The sequence below is a fragment of the Polyodon spathula genome, chromosome 1, assembly GCF_017654505.1.
Source record: "Polyodon spathula isolate WHYD16114869_AA chromosome 1, ASM1765450v1, whole genome shotgun sequence".
Taxonomy (NCBI): domain Eukaryota; kingdom Metazoa; phylum Chordata; class Actinopteri; order Acipenseriformes; family Polyodontidae; genus Polyodon; species Polyodon spathula.
This window is the reverse complement of record NC_054534.1, coordinates 75,765,909-75,785,492: the sequence shown is the minus strand read 5'-3', so window position 1 is coordinate 75,785,492 and position 19,584 is coordinate 75,765,909. Positions and strand designations below refer to the sequence as shown.

Sequence of the window (19,584 nt, the reverse complement as noted above, 5' to 3'; positions counted from 1 at the left end):
GAAAATTAGAAAACAATCGAGTGCGAACAGCCAATCAGCTTCCAGATCTAGGGGGCTTCTATTTTGCGTAGATGCCCGCTGAAACTTTGTAGTGTTTAAATGAGAATTAAATTTTAAATGAATATGCCCATGAATAATGCTTTTTTTCCCTTAACATTCTAATCTAATCGGATAACACGAAAAGCTTCTTAAACATACATTCTGATGCTAGTCTAGAGACAAGTGAAATCATGTCTGTGACAGGACACTGTAAGAAAGGCTCAATTTGCAGCTACAAGACAGCAAATCAACAAGAAAAACATGATTGGTCCACAATTATATCATCAGCTGGATCCAAACAAAACTTTCCTTCAAAATCAGCCAGTCAAACTGCCAACCCTGTTTCAGTTCTTTCAGCACCAGCCAATCCACTCCCTGCCTGCTTGAGTGAAGCCCCGCCTCCAACAACAAGTTTCGAGCCTGACTCAATACTACACGGACTATTCAACAATTGTACATGTCCAAATAAATTATACTAAGAAAGAGTAAGACCCCAATAAATAAATATTAGCCAAATAATAATAATAATAACAATGTTTTCTCTACGTATATGTTGTTTTTACATTCTAATTATGTTAGGGACTATTTTCCACAGTGGAAAGTTACCTGGCAAAATATCATAAGTTCAAGGTAAATATGGGTTTTAAAGTTATTTTTAAAGAGAAAATAAAGAAATAAATTATTTTCTAATAGCAATAGAGCATGTGTCATTGTAACTCATTATTCATTCAGGTTACACCGGATACAACTGGACCCTGGGCATTTCTCTTGCTGCTTAGCTTTGGTAGACCTGATATTTAGAGTCACTTGGTGGCTTTATTTAGCTAACTGTAGGTAAAGAAAGATTACATGCTTTCACTCTTGCACAGGCAGGACATTAAGTCACAATCTAGTTTCAGCAAAAGAAGATAGCAAAAAACTTCTCAAATTTCAGGAATTGGTGCCATGCACACCCATTCATTGCATCAAACTTGTCCATGCATTACTGCTACTAAAAGCCTACCTGTTGCACTGCAATGCTTCTCATCTGGTTTCATTCGATAGCCTGGCAAGCACTTGCATTCCCATTTCACTGGACTGAAAGCCACACAGGCCTGGCTACAGCCTCCATTATCTGGTGCAGTGCAACCTTAAGGACAAAATATATTCTTCCATTAACATAATTAGTATATTAATGAGGAGAATCCGTGGGTAAATCAAGATTGATAATCAGACCTTGTACAATGACTGAGGATCAATTCACTGTGCATATATTTTTGCAGAATGTGAAATGTTACATAGTAAATAAGCCTTGTATTGTCCTTTCATTTTGCTCAGACAGTTCTCTTAACATGTATGTGAGTGTTTGTTAGATGATTTTACCTGTGCATGATCTTCCATCTGGTCTTAACACCGATCCTTCTGGACACACACACATGGGTCCTTTAGCTGTCTGGACACAACTATGGCTGCATTCAGTGTAGTTCTTCAAGCATGGGACAAGCTCTAAGAGTGAAAAACCAAAAAGGATTAACTTTTTTTGTCTTAATACACATTTCCTTAGAATTAACATTACATGTATTTCTGTAAATATGTATTGAAAGTTATTCAGCACAGTCAAGCAGGCTGACTATCATGTACAAATGACAGACACAGTATGCTATATTCCTCAAGCTCTTTGAACTAAAATACAACTTGCACGTTCTTGTTCAACAAAAAAATAAACTGTTTAGCCAACAAAACTAGAAACATACAAATAAGGGTGTAATGATTCATCATCAAATGATCATTAATACAAGCAGTCCATCAGCCTCATCACATGTATTGTGATACATATCGCATTGCAATCTACATATCACAATACATATCTTATAATGATATTTATTGTATCGTGACATCCTTACATACTAAACAACCCAGACATGCTTTATATCATCAGAATAACATTGCACTAGATAGTTGCACTAGATAGTTGCACTGGTAATTGTAAAAAAAAAAAAAAAAAAACACCACATTAAATTATAAATTTGTGGCCAGTGATATTACAGTGATGTTTCACTAAATGATATTATGCATCATCAATGTACCATATTTAATCATTCTTTGATAACTGGTTATCAAATAACCCTTGAACTATACTTTATTGTACATTATTTAAAAAAAAAACGCACAAAAACAAAAAAGAGCCCTATCAAAGAAAGTTTTGTAAAATCAGTGATTTCATAACATTTAAAATCATTTTGAAAAATTTGGTTTTAATGAGTCATAACCAGAAACAAAGTGATTGGTGGTTAATCATTCACAAGTTATGAAATTGCAGCTTGTAAATAAAACAAGTTACTGAAACCAGAATCCCAGTTCTTATTCCGGTGGCTGGTTGATCTCTCATTACATCATTTTATCTTCCTGGCTAACCTGAGTAAATTTGTATAAGTATTATCTATTAGACCTTGACATTTCACTGAGCTGCTCAGTAGTGCAAAGCTGCTGACTGAATTTGTTGCTTCTTATTCATGACACATGCTTTTAATCCTACTGTAGCTATTGGGTTCTCAACATACAAATCCATTAATGCATTAAAGGGATGCACCATATTTTGCTTACATCCAGAAGGGAGAAGGGAACTGAGGAAACTCTGACTCGGATTTTCTTACCAAGAAAACTAGTCACTCCCACCCATGCACTGACTAACATGTGAAGTCTATGGCAGGCCAAATTATCATTTAGAGATATCTCAAATAAATTTGTATAAAGATATTTCTAAATCGTTTCCAGATATCTCAAAATATCTGAAGATATCTTTAAATGGAGCTTTAAATTAGATATCTAAAATGCATTTTCAGATATATTTAAATCATTTTAAGATCTCAGAATGTTTTTTCAGATATCTTTAAATCCTTTTCAGATATCTCTAAATCATTTAGAGAGATCATGAATAACTTCCTGTTCATTTCGGGGTATCTCTAAATAACTTGCTGTTCATTTCAGGATATCTCTAAATGGACAGGAAGTCCATTCAAAACAAAGTATTTTCACAGGAAGTAATTTAGAGATGTCTTGAAATGACTTCCTGACTTCCTCAGGTAGCTTTAAATGATTTAGCGACATCTCTAAATGAACAGGAAGTTATGTTGAGATATCTTTAAATGATGTTGAGATATCTCTAAATGAACAGGAAGTTATGTTGAGATATCTCTAAATGAACAGGTAGTTATGTTGAGATATCTGTAAATGATGTAGAGATATCTCTAAATGAACAGGAAGTTATTTCAAGATATCTTAAAATGATTCTAAATGAACAGGAAATTATTACGAGATATCTCTAAATGACAGTTTGGCATACCATGCAAGCAAAACACTATTTAAAGATATCTGTAATTCAATCTGAGATATCGTTCAATGATAATTTAGCTTGCCATAGCAGTCAGGTAACAGTAGGGCTTAGAGACAGCAACAAAATTGAAACACCTACTATACCTATTATAGTGGCTCACCAAGTGAAAACACTACCATGTCAAGCGCAGGGTGAGTCACGTAAGTACGGTTTGAATTGTGTTCATGCCACCCACACTCCCATGGATCTTAGCGAGGAAAACTGGCTTGTTATGCTTAATCAAACATTATTGGTCAGGCCCCTGACAAGGCCAGGTGGAGTAACCAGGGTGGTCCTCACCTCAATGGTTCCTTAGGTTAAGAGATTGAAAAAATGGTAAGATGGATAAAAAAAGGAATAAATCAATAAATGCAATTTTCTTCCGTTTTGTACTCTTTGTACTTGTTAATTTCTAGTTTTAGCATGCCGTACACATTATTGGCAGATGCTTCCCTATGTTTTACCAACCCATACGGCTATAGAGTATAAGATGTTTTAATTTATTATCATAACTTTTGCAGCAGTTTGTTTTTATACAGAATAGTGTCAAATTGTTAAAAAGAAGCCTTGTGGTAAGATTAGGGATCAGAAGGTGATTCAAAAGTAATGGCTTCCACTGTATGAATACTGTATGAATGAGGCAGCACTGTATCTATATCCAGCTGATACCGTATCTACTGTAGGGTCCTGCTTTCTTACCAGTTTACAGCTGATACAGGAGGTCAATCTCAAGAGAGTTTGATGTTGATGTGACATAGGAAGCTTATCATATGTTGACATACCACATTAAAATACTTATGTTGCAGCGCAATGTTTTTATATACAATACATATTAGGTTAAATACTGCACAATACAAATAAATATTGAAGCATTTTTTCGTGATTTTCTATCAAATGAGAGTAGCTGTTATTTACTTCATGTTAATATTGGACTCGGCTTTCGCCAAGATAAAGTGAGATAGTAGTGGTGGGGATCAACCAAGACATATCCTCACTGTACTATATGAGCCTTCAGCACTTTTCCTCTGCCAGGTAACGTGGATTTCCAATTGGTCTGGTGTTGGCTTCAGGGATCAGCCTTTATGTGGCCTCCCTGGTACATCAGCACATACAATAGAGGCTATGCTGGCTTCAAGGATCAACCACAGTGCGGCTTCCCTTGCACCTCAGCATGGCAACCTTCTGAAATGGGCTGCATGGGGCAACTCACATGGGTCATCAGGCGGGAACCCCCCGTCTTGGATGTTTCGTTGACTAGCCCAAGACACCGCAGGAAGGCTCGACAGATCCAACACCAACCATCCTCTTCCATCCTCCACACAACCCAGATCAGTTTACATATGTTAGCCATCGATTCCTTTTCATTGATGTTAACTTCCTCCATCACCTCTCTTTTGAGGTCCTCTGCCTCTTTTCTCCTCAACCAGGGCCAGTGGCTAATTCTTTCTGCCTCCTTCTATACAGCCTTCACTATACACAGAAACTCCAGTCCACTGAATCCAGTATCTCTGAGAAGCCAGGTCACGGAGTGCACGACGAATCCCCAACAACCCACCTCTTCTGGATAAACCCAGACTCTCCACCACCGCTGTTCCACCTCAGCAGCTAACTCAACATACCAGAATTTCTTTCTCTCATATGCCTCATCCACAGAATCCTTCCATGGCATGGTTAGCTCCACCGGCACTACAAGTTATACAGAGACTGACCACAGAACAATATCAGGTCGAAGGTCAGTTGTAGCAATCTTGGGTGCAGAAATAAGGTCCTGGCCAACATCTGCCTGCCTTCGGCAATCTCAAGCAGCCTACCGTTGTACCAGGTGAATCTTAGTTCTAATAAGCTTTACTGTTGGTTGCTCTCCTGGAATGTTGTTCTCTGTATCCCAGCTGTTGTTGATATTGGCAGCGAGATGTTGATCTTAATATGCTGTTCTTCCAGTGCTAATGCCAAGCGTCATAGTACCTGGTCATGACCCCAAGTGAAGCGACCCTGGCTCAGATCCACCTTACATCCCATAAGAATGTGCTTCAGTGTAGTCAGTGATGAACACAAAGGGCATGCAGGGTTTTCTCCTACCCATACATTCATGTTCTGCGGTGATGGAAGAACATCACATGTAGACCGCATTAGGAAGCTGATCCTCTTCTGTTACATTGTCCACTAGTCCGCCATCCAATTTTATGCTGTCCCACATTCTCCCATCTCATCCATACTCCCTGATTAGCCTGGGGTACCGCCTTGACACACCTTATCCTATCTTCCTGCTTTTGCACTTTGGTAACTACCAACTTCCTCCTTTAATCTAGAGCTGCTTTGTTGACAGACTTTTCAAGTTTTTTATTTCTGTAATTTAACAAATATTATCACACAGTGAGCTCAAATGGAGAGCTACCAGTTGTGCCATGGCAGATTTAGAATGACAAAAGGACAATGCAAAATAATTAAAATCTATAAAACACGTTAATGAGGTAAGTGAGGTGTATCATAGAACTCTTCAGATAGAATTCATCAACTTAAATTGTTTTTCAATGCTGGATAATAAAAAAATAAATAAAATGAAAAGCATGAGTACATAGTTAAGCTTTGTGAAATTCCCAAAATAAATCTGCTCTCAGCAGAAACGTTGATAACATGTAGCAGATGGCTTAAGCGAGCAACCCATGTTCATAGGCTGCAGAAAATATTGCATTTCACCACCAGTGTGTGAAGTGGTATTATCCTGTTGTAAACTGTTAACGTCACTAAACGTTGACAAAAAGGATACAATAGTGAAATGCCTTATGGACTAACAGCAGTTAAAAATGCAGTAATAAAAAAATAGACAGTGAAACACAACTGTATTGGAGAAAGTGAAAACTCATTCTATTTGCCCTTTATGGAAGTTTGCTTGAGGGAACTGTATCTATTTAGCATTGAACAAATAAGGGTTAGGGAGGACTTGGTTGAAGTGTTTAACATTATAAAAGGAGTTGACAAAGTTAACCCTTTCCAGTACTTTGAGCGAACCAGGACCAGAGGACACAGTTGGAAATTACTAAGTAAAGACAGAATCAGGACAAAGGAAAGATATCCTCTCATTCATAACTCTTCTTATGTTCCTATGTTCTGATTTTACAGATATTTATTAGGCTTCTTACCGTGACAGGTTTTCATGTCAGAAAGAAGAGCGAAACCTCCAGGACAGGTACAGAAATAGGAGCCTGGAATGTTTTCACAGCCTAAAGTACAGCCATGGTTCCAGAAAGCACATTCGTTCACATCTGAAAAAAAGATAATGGTACGAAGACTAGTATTGTCAAAGCCATTCTCCTCATATATTTCGTAGCTTTAATATGGTCAATGTGTTGAATTTTATTTTTCAGAGAGAAATACTAATTATACCGTAACCATGCTATCTTACTTTATTTATATTTTGCATGTTTCTACCTCAAAGCTGGCAGTACAGAAATATAAATCTGTCTCTACTGGTTTTGCACAACACAGATATGTTTGTAATAATTTTGACTCCAATTCTGTGAATCAACACAGCCAATAGTTTCTAATTTTATTTTACTGTATTTGTTCTTTACTCTTTTTCTTGTTCCTTGTAACAGGGGGGTGTATGCCCCTGGGTGGAGAGCTTGTATGTTATGTCCTTTTGAGGCTTCCATAACCAGCAGACATCTTAGATCACACCATACACTTGGGTTGGTTTAGAGTCAAAATGGCTACCAGTTTCTAAACAATTAGGGATATTTAAACTCAGCTAACCCACTGTTCTGGGAGAGGACCAGTGGGTAGGATTGTGCTGTACAAGGTGAAGGCTGTAGCATTGGCAAGGACAACTTAAAGATACTCCTGACATATTAACTTTGCACTGTGTTTGTGACACTTGTGTGATGCCTGAAGGTTTAAATAGAAGGGAATAGTAGATCATTACATCATCAACTATAATATGTGGTTAATGACTTCACAATCGTATTAATAAATTTAAATAAAAATAAGTGATTGCTGTTGTCATGACATCCAAATAGATAGATAGATAGATTTGTACATATGAAAAAAAGCTGTTAAAGCTTCTGAAGGCTTTTCCATTGTTATTCGTATGACTTGGTATCATAGGTAAGAAGCCATGTCCAAAGAAATGTGGCTGCAATAAGCAATCTCCAAATAGGTTTTTTTTAAAGATAAATAATAATAAAAACCAGGTTATCATACCTTCACAAGATCTCCCATCTTTGCTGAGGACATAGCCGCTTCTACATTCACATTGGTCTTTCTCTGCATCTCTGGTGCAAACACTTAAGCAGTCTTCTTTCGTAGCATTACACCCCTGCTCTGTATATCAGAAAGTAATTTATCTATATGAGAAGGATGATCACAGCATAAAGCATTGATAACATGTGCTGCCAAAAAAAAATCATCCCCATTATTTCATTAAAATGGGTATTTTATCTTGCTTGTGTTCTTGGTTAATTGGACTTCCTTAAGCCCTAGGTCATGGCTTGGATAAAGCAGCAGCAGAAAGCAAAGCATCCAGAAACATCATCTGATTACAATGTTGTGCTAATCTTCTTATATTCTTAACTGAACAATAAAGCCAGTTAGTAAAAGTAAAGCAACAGGCCATGTGAACTTTTCATCATGTGTGGAAGATTCACAAGTCCAACATTCAGTTCAACACAGCCTATCTGTTGGAATTATTTTTTCGAACAAATCACACAATTATGGTGCTATGTTCATGGGGTAAGGACCTGTTAATAGCATATGCAGTATGATTCAATAAATAAATAAAACAGTTCCAATTTCATTAATGAGCTGTGTTATTTTCCTGTTCTTTAGTAGTAATCAATTGCATTTCCAATCATACCCTACCTAAATGAGAAGACTCATGTTGCTATACAAGGATCCCTTAAATTCTACTATTAGGTACTAGACCTCTAGAAGCTTTAGAACAGGTTTCTTACTGTGACAGGCTTTCATGCATATTTTTGATTGCATCTACCTCATATTTATAAACTACAGACGGTGTAGGTGTAGTTAGATAAACTTTTCTAGCAACAATTTTCAGGTGACTGCCTGGAGTATGGTTTAAACCTAAGATGTTCATGCTTTTACGTGAGCTGTTGTTCAATCAGGGTCAAGACAAAGCTAACCATTTCAAAATTGGATGTTTGTCTTGGAGTTATCACACACTGAGAAAATCTATTCAGATATAAAACAGCAAAGCCTGAAGACCAACCAGCTGTTTGAGAGGGTGCAGGCTGTTTGAGAGGGTGCACGACTTTCACATCAGCAGGAGGAAGAAATGAAGGCTTGGGGTTGATGGTGACTACATCCTTGCCCGTGTATTTGTTGGCTCTTCTAATGGTACCAGTTTTCAACTCGGAATAGTATATATATTCAGCAAATAAAGACATCCCAAAAGGCTGGGACCTAAATAAAAAAAAAATCACAACAGGAGCTTATGTGTGAATACAATTGCAATCGAATTACTAACATTTCAGTAATTCTAATGTTCCAGTACCAGCATATCATAGCTCCGAGGGACATTCAAGGCATTTTTATTGTAAATGAAAAAAGGCATAGAAAAAATGGAAATAAATAAATACAGATGAATCATCTAGATTTACTTTAGTTACAAATATTTTGGATTTAATAAAGATGGGGGAAACTAACATATTTTGTTTATATTTTAAAAGAATCACAAAATAAATATTAACCAACATCCACCAACCATTTAAATTTTATCAGAAAAAAATGTCCAACACATCTATTACCATACAGTACAAATATTAGAAAATAATGAGAAAATATTAAAGTTGTGTATTTGTCTTATGGTGTAAATTACCTATCTAAAAAATAAAATAATGGCAACTTTGATGAAAAACCTTCTGTATATCATATGACTTACTGTGTTAATTGTTTCATAATATGAACAGCATCACCACTGTAGTCACAAGATCCAATGGCACTCATATCATCCGCGCCATATTGGACCCAAAACAGCCTTCTGTCGTTAAAATCCAGAGCCAGTGTTTTTACTTTCTCAGTAGTGCTCAAAACCGTGATGCCCTTTCCACCATCAACGTTTGCTCGATTGATGCTTGGTGTCAGTCCATCTGAAATCCAAAATATAAACCTAGAAAGGAAGCACATTCCAAAGAAAAGATATATTAAACAACCCATTATGCTGAAATGGGAAGAACTGCCTGCAAACCCTTGGTTTGAATCCTAGCTCAACAATTGGTGTCAGCAGTACAGTAAAATTGAAATATGACATTTACAGGTAAGTGTATACTGCAAAGTATTGAAACAAGCCAAAGCCTTTTATTTTGGTCAGGTATGTCTTCATAAAGGGACACTGTCCAGCACATAGAGCTGTGGGGAAATGGAGGGCTGTCGTACTATGAGAAATACATATTTAAACTAAACAGCGATACAATCAGTTAGGGAAAGACAAGTAATGGTAGATAAGCTGTTATCTATAGATGGCTTTTACAGCAGAGCTTTTTCCATGACGATTAACAGTGTTGGAAGTGTTTTGAAAGGATGTGTTACTTGTTGTCAGGGAAACAGGAGAGAAATTATAACAGAGAAGTCACCTGTTGTTTTTACAGTTGATGATGACCCTTTAATCATTTCAGGCTATTGCATAAAGTAAAAGTTCACTGACTTGACAAACAGGGTACTGGCTCAGGCACTGTCACTAACGGTGAATTAAAGTCTGGCAAACCAAATTAATTTTCTTTCACAAGTAACAAAATAAATACCACTGTCAAGCACTGCACAGTATAAAATTGAAGAAGAGCTGTCTTTAGCACTTTGCACAGTTCTGAGAGATGGGTATATAAAGCAGCAATGCTCAAAAGGCACATTCAATCATGTCTTTTTTTTTCCTAGAAATCCTACAAGACTCCTCACCCCACCCCTAAATAAATGTAAAAATATAATGAGTGTTCAATGTCTATGTTATTTCACATAAGAATGACAGATGATTTATACCTCTAACACAGTAATGGGAGATCGGCTCTGGGCAGTCGTGCAGCAGTTTCTAGTTTTAAAAGCACAGTAGTTTATGTATCCTAATTAGGGCTGTCAATTAAGTGCAGTAAACTTCTGGGATTAACGTGTTACTTTCTTTGGAGATTCTTTTTTTTTAATGCGCATTAATCGCACACCTCTGTTTTGACCCTCTTAGCATACAGTAATTCATTCCCTGTGGCACCTTTTAATAATTAACTCGAGCACATGGAATGTATTGAGTGCAGTTGCTGTTTGCATTGAAAGTTAGTCCTATAACTGCATTATGGAGCAATGAATATTAATAGTTTTTACAGTTAAGGAGAATATAACCGTTACTCAATGAATGCTTTGTTTTATTTAGACAATTTTAAGTTATTAATAAAAGAGAATACTTTTTTTTTTTAACAGCAATGAAAAACATCAGTAAAGAATGCCCTTTTAAAGGAAACTGATGAGAAAATATACAGTATATAGTTTGAAATCCATTAAGGTGAGTAATAAACAGACTCCACTGTGACTTAGCAGTTGGTTCAAAAAATTTAACAGCAGATGCTGGAGTTTTACTGTGTAATTCTGTGTAAATAAATATTAAACTATAAAGAAGTGGCAAAAGTATTAATACAGAAATAGGGCAACAGGTTTTTGGTTTTTTATGCTGGGTTGTTTTTTTGATAATAATAATAATAATAATAATAATAATAATAATAATAATAATAATAATAATAATAATACAATACAATTTCACTTATATAATGCTCTTCATGCAAGCATTCCAGGGCTCTTTACAAAAGAAGCATAAAATGTCTGTGTCTAATTGTGACACAGATTGTTAGGTTTCTCTCCCGACCTCTGAGGTCGCTGTGTAAAGGGAACAGAGTACGTTGAACTAAATGGCACAATAGTTTATTCCCAGGGTTAAGTGGAAGTCAGCCATCTAGAAAGGAGGTGTAGCTATGGTACACAAACTCAGTGACCCGTGTGAAGTGATCTGTTCCTTTTGTAATTGGTTAGAGAAAGCCTAAAAAGGAGAATGGTGAAAAAGCATGAGTTTTGTTTGCTTGTACTGTCTTGTTAAAATCCTGTTTGTTTGTTGTTTAGACATCTAACACGATCCAAAGGTCTGCACCAAACCAGACAACATTACTTCCCTTGTTTCACGAAGAACTGTATTTGCACCACAATTACTTATTTACTCACTAAAGGACTTATGTATGTGTTTTGTGTTACGTGTGGGTGTGGGTGTATAAAGAACGGGACCCGGGTATTAGAAACAAAGTAATACACAACACTGTATTACTTTCCATCAATATTGTTTAGTGTTTGTTTTTCTGTCAGACTTTAGAAAACAAGATCAGTAAACAGCATTGCACCTGAATCTCGTTGTCTGTCTGTTTCTTCTGCACTGCTGCATTGCTTTCATCTGCACACATTTACCCACTTTGCAACATTAATGTACAATCCAGCTGCAAGTAAACAGACCCAAACAAATATGTTTTCAAACAGGATTTTGTTAGCATTCCTGATATGAATCAAGAGCAAGTTCAAAGGATGCAAGCATTGTAAATAAATGCCCTGGCTCCGATAGAGTTCAAAAGAATTTTAGGGACTGTCAGATTAGCATGTTCTGATCTCAGGGAATGACTAGGGACATGTAGGATCAGAAGATCTTGAAGATAAGAAGGTCCATGCAAGGCCTAATAGGTAATAAGAAGAAGAACTTTAAAATAATAATAATAATAATAATAATAATAATAATAATAATAATAATAATAATAATAATAATAATAATAGCATCAGTAATAAAACAAACTTGAATGAGATGGATGCAGTAATTGTATCAATTAAATATGTGATTACACCCAAGATTAAGATTAAAATTTGTAATCTCGAGATTAAGTGCCATTAGTTTTTAAATCGCTTGATAGCCATAATCCTAATCCTTTCTCCAAACTATCAGTTCTGCATTGATTGTAACAGAAGTGGTTAGGTTAAGAGACTAACAGCTTGTAAACTGAAAATCTGAGTAGCATTTGGCAAGTGAGTGAGTGAGTGTGAGTGCATTCATCTTAGTTTACATTTCTATTATGATTCATAACTGTCCTCTATGTGACTTCGTCCAAATTGGATTTCCAGACTTGGTATTCATCCAGCTCTTGGAAAAGCGACAGGAGGGAGCTAATGTGCCAGCCAGCTAGATTACACCTAAGTGCCAGTCATGTTTGAAAGAATGTTGTTGTCTGGCGTCTAGTTCTACAGTAACAGACAAACTAAACAGAAAGAATGATGGTTACTAATAAAGAACTGACTGAAATTATTTATTATATAGACTGTGGCCCAAAACAGTTGACGTTGCCTTCTTAAACAGTCCCCATTTATGAAGATTAGTAACAGGTCATCAGTAGCATGACAATACAACTCTTTCAGGGTGTGGGACAGGTGGTGCAGAAGGCTAAAGAACTGGTGTAGTGATTCTCTAACTTTTCAAAGATTGGGACCACCTTGGTGTTGCAAGGGAAACTGTCTGCAGATCTTTGGTTTATATTCTAGCTCAATAACTGGGCTCAGAACACAGTCGAACTGGTGTATGATGTTTAAGTGTTGCAACAAAAGTATTATACATTACCAGAAGCTTTTCATTTTGGTATCATGACACAGAGTCAAATATTACTTCTTAAAGGAACTTGCTCACAGCATAGTGCTATTAACATACATTGTGTTGTTAAAGACTATTACATAAAAAAAAAAAAACTTGCTTGGGAAATACAGCTGGCATGATGGTTACATTTTAACAGGGGATACATTTTTTTTGTGGAAGTTTTAACATAATAGTTGCTTTCATGTTGCAGGTGATGGAGCCCTTCCCCTGTAATGTGCTGAAGTGATAATAAAAACATTCAGCAGTGAAAAAAAATCCATACCTTTGGTTGGGATCAACAGTGATGCTACTGGGTTGGGATATATTTTCTAAAAGAACCCTAGAATTCCTCCCATCCAGGTCTGCAACTTCAATGCTCCCCTTCTGATGATTGGTCCAGATAATGTTTTTCTGAATCCAGTCCAGAGTAAATCCAGAAATACCTTTTCCAACTGAACATACTTTCTGTACACACAAATGAGAAATCTCATTGTAACAATGGATAACCTGAATTACAATGCAATTTTGTTTTTGTTTATTTGTATATATTTTTTTCTGGATGATTTTAATATATGAAAAAAAAAATATTTTATGTTTCTGTTCATTTCTATGCTTATGCCATACCCTTCATCAATTGGGACTGTATAGATCATTGTAATTGTAATACATTCAGTTCCTGGCTGAAACAAAAACCTGGAACATTGTATGATACTTAAGGCCCAGGGTTGAAAACCACAGCCATAGCCACACCAAGAAGATTGAATAAACCACATTACCTCCCTTTTGGTGCCATTCATGAAAACCCTTTGTATAAGATCCTTGTCAGAGTCTACCCAGTATATTCTTTCTTCATTATAGTGGAAGTCCAACAGGACAGAGATCCCTGTGTTTGTCACAAGTCTCTTGTGATTGGTTCCTTCTCTGTCAATCCTGAAGATGGCATTTCCATGGCTGAAGATGAGGTAGGGCACAGGGGCTTAAAGGCAACAAAGAGCAATGGGAATTACGTCAGACTCTCTTTCCCTTACACACCGCATTCAATGCAACACACTCTTTCAATGCTGGCCACATGGTCACATTACTAGACCATGCTGAGGAATAGTAACCAATTACAACATGTCCAGGTATAAATGTTGTTATCATGGATTTCTTTACAAATACAGTAAATAGTAATTATTCTGTCAATGTTGAGCCCCAGTTCTGTGTGTGTTGTTTAGAAACATCCTTGTCAGTGAAATAAACACAACCCTCATATTATTTTGTGTATATAAAGTTTCCATAAAGTATGTTTGTTGATACCTAAATTAAAAAGCTGAATTTGGAGAATTGCTTTCCCTAGGTAAAGCTATGCAGGTACTTTACAATTTGCCCGCTCATTCTGTTATTGGAATGCATGGTAAATTCCAAAATGCAGTAAAATATAGGTAAAAGATATTCACTCATAAGGACGGTGTGTGGAAAAGTTATTGAATACTAGATCTCTAAATAAAAAAATAAAAAAACACTATTAAGCACTGGAGCCAATAGATATTGATACCCTGTGGTTTCAGATACTCTTATCAATTCCAATGGCAGTACATATTTTTATCATTAATTCTCAATAATCCCCCCCCCCCCCCCCCCCCTCCCAAATCTATTAAGGTTCTGTAACATGTTAATAACCAATTACGCAACTAGACTGCTTTCCAACATTAGACTGCCATTACATATGTGTATGTATTTTTATTGACACTGATATTGGTAGTTTCCTGCTCCAATAAATATTCAAGATATAAAAACATAGACATGTAAAACATTGGTTATAAAGTTTTGGAATAATTTATTTTAAGTAATTTATACCAAACTCCCACTTTTAATTTGGGCAATATAGCATTTACCCACTTCTCATATAAGGGTTACAGGGTTTACTCATTTCTGCTCTCCTGTGATATGCAAATCCTGGGTTAAAAACAAGATATTTTAACGGTGAGCATGTGTTGTGTTGTTGTGCGTGAGGCTGACAGCTGAGAGTTCTCAATCAGAACTGTGGTGTGAGAAGGGGGCATGGCCATTGGACTGCCCCCTTCTGAAATTTTGACCATTTCTAGCACTTGCTGTATAATTTTTGTTGTTAACTTTACCCGTAAGTGCCTATAATCTGAAAGCTATTGTCAAGAGTTTATCAGCTCTTTCCCCAGTGCTTGCACTGAGCAGCCTAATGGTAGAATATTTAGAAAACGTAGACTTGGTTTACATAAATAACAATAGAATGTTGAACTGCAATAAGGTACATTTGTCTGAGGAATGTGACAGTTGTGTTATATTTTGGAAATAACTGTTTTATTTTTCCCATGGTTTACGTGTTTTCTGGATTTTATATGTTGTCAACATTTTTAAGTCAACATTTCTGTGTGACTACAATGACTAAAAACAATTACACTAATTGGCTCTTCCACTGCACTGGCTGCTTGGAACTTGTCCAGGATCAGTTATAACACGGAGTGACCTACTGGCCAGGAAACAGCTTCATTTATGGTGTTATAGAAAGGTTTTTTTTTTTTTTTTTTTTTTTTTTACCTAAAACCCACCTTATATCTCCACGACAACCTATTTAGCTGATAGTTTTTTACTATAAAACGTTATATTAAAACATTAAAGATTGCATAGCTTCAAATCAATGATTCTGGCACTTACTGAGCTAGTCTACTTTACATAATTCTATGGCAACCATCTAGACCTGATGAACAGCTCTAGGAAATCAGTAGACACCATTGGGCAATTATTTAAACAAAAAAAAAAAAACATAAATAAATAAATAAAATCTAAAAGATGTGAATCTAAAAAGATTGTCCACCAAAATGATTTACCGCTTCAGAAAAAGTTTCCAATTTCAAGATCTCGATTTTTTTTTCTTTTTATTAAGAACAAATGTAAGAATTGTTTTTTCAAATAATATAAAAAATTAGGAACTATTTCCCAAATATAAAATAATTATCAGGTAAAGGCACTCCGCCCAGAGGGCAAGCCCTATACCTTGGAGATCGCCATTTCAAATCCAAGCTATGCCACTGCCAGCCATGGACTGGAGTTCCCAGGAGGCGGCACACAATTGACCAAGCGTTGCACGGGCAGGGCAGGGGTTAGGTCAGCTGGGGAGTCCTGTTGCTGGCAAAGTGCCTGCAGACCGACCTGTACACAATTGAGAACTGCCTGGTCCTCTGACACTGTAAGTTTTGAGATGGCTGTACGACGGGCTTGCAATTTTTAAAAAAAGCAAATGGATGATGGCACTCATTTCGGAGGACGCTTGTGCTCGTCCTCGTCTCTCCCGAGTTAGTGGTGAGCCAGGTTGAATAATAATTGGACATTCCAAAAATTGGGAGAAAATTGGGAAAAACGAATAAAAATAATTGTTCAAAAAAAGAAATAAAAGCCTTGAAATAAGAACTTTTTTTCTAAATAAGAAAAATATTTGGGGCTGTGTGGTATTTCAGTGCTTATAAACATGCCCAAAAAAAACCTGTAAATTAAATCAATTTTACTGTTAACATATTTCTCAATTGTGATTGAGATACACGAATGGCTTAACAGGTATCAATTGAATTCTTGATCAGAAGCCCTAACATAAAGTGTAAAAGTGTAGTAAAGCATAATTAAAACAGAGAAAAGCGTGGTGAAAGGCAAGGTAAAGCATAGCCAAGCAACACATAAGCGTGGTAGTGTGCAAAATTATCTAATTTGGTGAAGTGGTCCTTTGTTCTGAATAACCATTTATTTGTCTTTCTAATAAAATTACATTCAATGTATACTGTATTACTAGGAGCGTAAGTATAAAAATGTATTGGCCATACCATCAACATAGCACGACCATGTGTTATCATCCAGTGTGTAACCAGGTAAGCAGGAACAGATGTAGGAGCCTGGAGTGTTGTGACAGATTTGTCCACAAGTCCCCAATCCTCCTTCATGGCATTCATCAATGTCTGCAAAGTAATATATCAAAGTAACGTGACTACAGTACTACTGGATTCCATAGCAATTATTGGATTCTGTGGTTAACATTGGAGCTGTTAAAAAGATCACTGGCTCTACATGCAAACGTTGCACCCAAGTCAAACAATGCAAGTGGTGTATTTGTCATTGAGACACGACAAAACGCCTGCAGAATCCTAAGAGAAAGAGCAAGCTGCAGACACACTGGAAATGAAATGAAAGCACACATTAAAGCTCATTAACAGTAGCCAGGCACGATCACCGTTCACACAAGAGCACATACATTATCAGTGTTTAATGCTGAAAGGCAGGTGACAAGACATCAACTCAACAATGTCACCTAGATTAGTAGTATGAATGCCTAATCATCACTTCACTCAGTAACAAATTCTGAGGTAAAACCGATGTCCTGTTTCAATGATTTGTTTATTTTATTTTGCTATTGATTTTATTTTATGTCATTTCTTGCCATCGTTCTTGCCAGGACCCCCTTGTAAATGAGATGTATATCTCAAGGGTTCTATGCTAGTTAAATAAATAAATAACAAACCTGAAATAAACCTGAATTTGTTTTACGGACGCTTTGACTTAGAAGCACTTTTCAAAATGTTTAGTGCAGCGTTAAATGAAGTCCTATTTTCTGAAAGGCGAAAACTCTAAACAAAAGAACCAAATAACTACTGTAAATTACATATGTTACTGTAATTCAAATGTTGAACATCCACCTGGAAGATAGCCCATTGTTTACACCTTACTGTTACTTTGCTGACACTTGACAAAACTCCACTTAATTAAATTGAAACCTTTTGAATGAATTATGTTGCCCTTTGTTCACGAAGATGAAGTGGTCCTGTTTGTAAATCCACCACAATAAACTGTGAGACACACAAGGGGAATTTGTTGTGAATCAATATGGTTATGCTTCATTTACCTCAGTGACATAACAGCTGGTTATCATTTAGACAGACCGTCTGCCAATAATACAGCACATTCCAGACATGAACAGCAAACAATATCAAAAATCTGCCTCTGTAATAAAAGCCAAAGACTGAATGAATCACTGGACTTGTTTGTTGCCTCTCTGCTGTGAATTGTTGTGTCTATCTGCAAAGACAACCTGCTGCCCAAGATGATGAGCACAGGAATCGTTTCACTGTTTTTTTTACTCTTTGCTTTGGTTCAACAGAGGACAACATGAAACAAAGTAGTTTACTTTTTAAATCTGAGATGGGCTGAAGAAAATAATTAGTTCTATGAACAACAGGCTTTCTACCTTTTTGGTATAAAGCATGTTGCACAGGCCAGCTGTAACTCAGTGATAATGTACATACTGTATACATTTTAGGATTTCATATATATATATATATATATATATATATATATATATATATATATATATATATATATATATATATATATATATATATATATATGTATGGTATAATGTTAAATAATTGTTACATGTTTTGTAAGACTAACAATTTTATTTTATTTAAACAGAAATTGTATTTTAGAGTAAATGCCTTTGGCTCATTATGTCAAGGACCTGAGAGTTCTGCAGTAATGGATACATTATACCAGTAAACACAACATTCATTGGTGATGTTCTAGACTTTCATTCCACAATTTAACTTTCTTTTATTACATCTATACATGACAAACATTTTTTTTAAACAACATACTGTAAATCTAGTCTGCTTTAATGTTATGTTTAAACATCTAAGTAAGTCTTTGTTACATCACCATTAAATACAGTAAGTCACTATTAGTGAATAACAGTGGCCAGGCTCTATTTATATGGTGTCAGTAACTGAAATCAGAAGGGTGCTCAAAGCTGCATTCAGATATCCTAGCAACAGCTTCTACTAATGAGAACCTTCCTGTGTGTGAAATTAGCCATGCCAACAAAGGCTGTCTGAAAGAACCTGACAAACAGTTCAGAATGCAAGAATAAGAAATCTCAGTATGACCTCAAAAGCCCCTTTATGTCAGCTCAGCGGATACAGCTTTCTTAAAAAAATAAAAAAGACCATGAATCAATACAGACAGCATATCATTAGGCATAGATCCCAATCTATTTAAGAGCCTGAGAAAAGAAACAACCAAGTGAAGAAAGAGGGGCCTTTTACTACTTGGTCGGACAGCGATGAGATCTTGAAGGTTTCTCTTCAGTCCATAACCCTGGCTGATACGGTAGTCAGGCAAATTCTGCATTTATGATTTGTATGCAAACACTGAACTGTTTCAAAAACTCTGTAACGAGGGTAGGGCTACAGTGGATTTCCTGGCCTTTGGAAAGTGTGGAAGAGGCTTTTAACAATGAGCAGGAGGAAGAGGAATGTGGCACAGTGAAGTTAGTATTTCTCCCAACAGTTTTATCAAAAGTAAACAGGGGAATTCCCCCACTGTCCCAAATAAACTGACAGCATGCCTCCCCTCACTCCACTGTGCTAATCTGAGCAAGCTCTTAACCCACATTTAATCCTGAAATTGTTCAATTCTTAATCACGTCAACGTAGGTAAGAATCAGACAGCTTAGGTGCTCGCTTGTAGCCCTACTGCTAAGGCTTGTGTGCAG

At 36.3% G+C, this 19,584-nt stretch overlaps 1 protein-coding gene across 1 annotated transcript in view; it reads right to left on the bottom strand.

Annotated features, from left to right (window-relative positions):
- The window catches only part of LOC121322456 (pro-epidermal growth factor-like), a 50,413-nt gene that overhangs the window by 23,817 nt on the left and 7,012 nt on the right, over positions 1–19,584 (bottom strand). The window contains exons 2-10 of the mRNA XM_041262476.1: positions 16,865–16,996; positions 13,811–14,010; positions 13,318–13,499; positions 9,288–9,515; positions 8,616–8,809; positions 7,592–7,711; positions 6,532–6,654; positions 1,402–1,524; positions 1,043–1,168 (exon numbers count right to left, since the gene is read on the bottom strand). Coding sequence (XP_041118410.1) covers positions 1,043–1,168; positions 1,402–1,524; positions 6,532–6,654; positions 7,592–7,711; positions 8,616–8,809; positions 9,288–9,515; positions 13,318–13,499; positions 13,811–14,010; positions 16,865–16,996 — 1,428 coding nt within the window. The remainder of the gene's footprint in view (positions 1–1,042; positions 1,169–1,401; positions 1,525–6,531; positions 6,655–7,591; positions 7,712–8,615; positions 8,810–9,287; positions 9,516–13,317; positions 13,500–13,810; positions 14,011–16,864; positions 16,997–19,584) is intronic.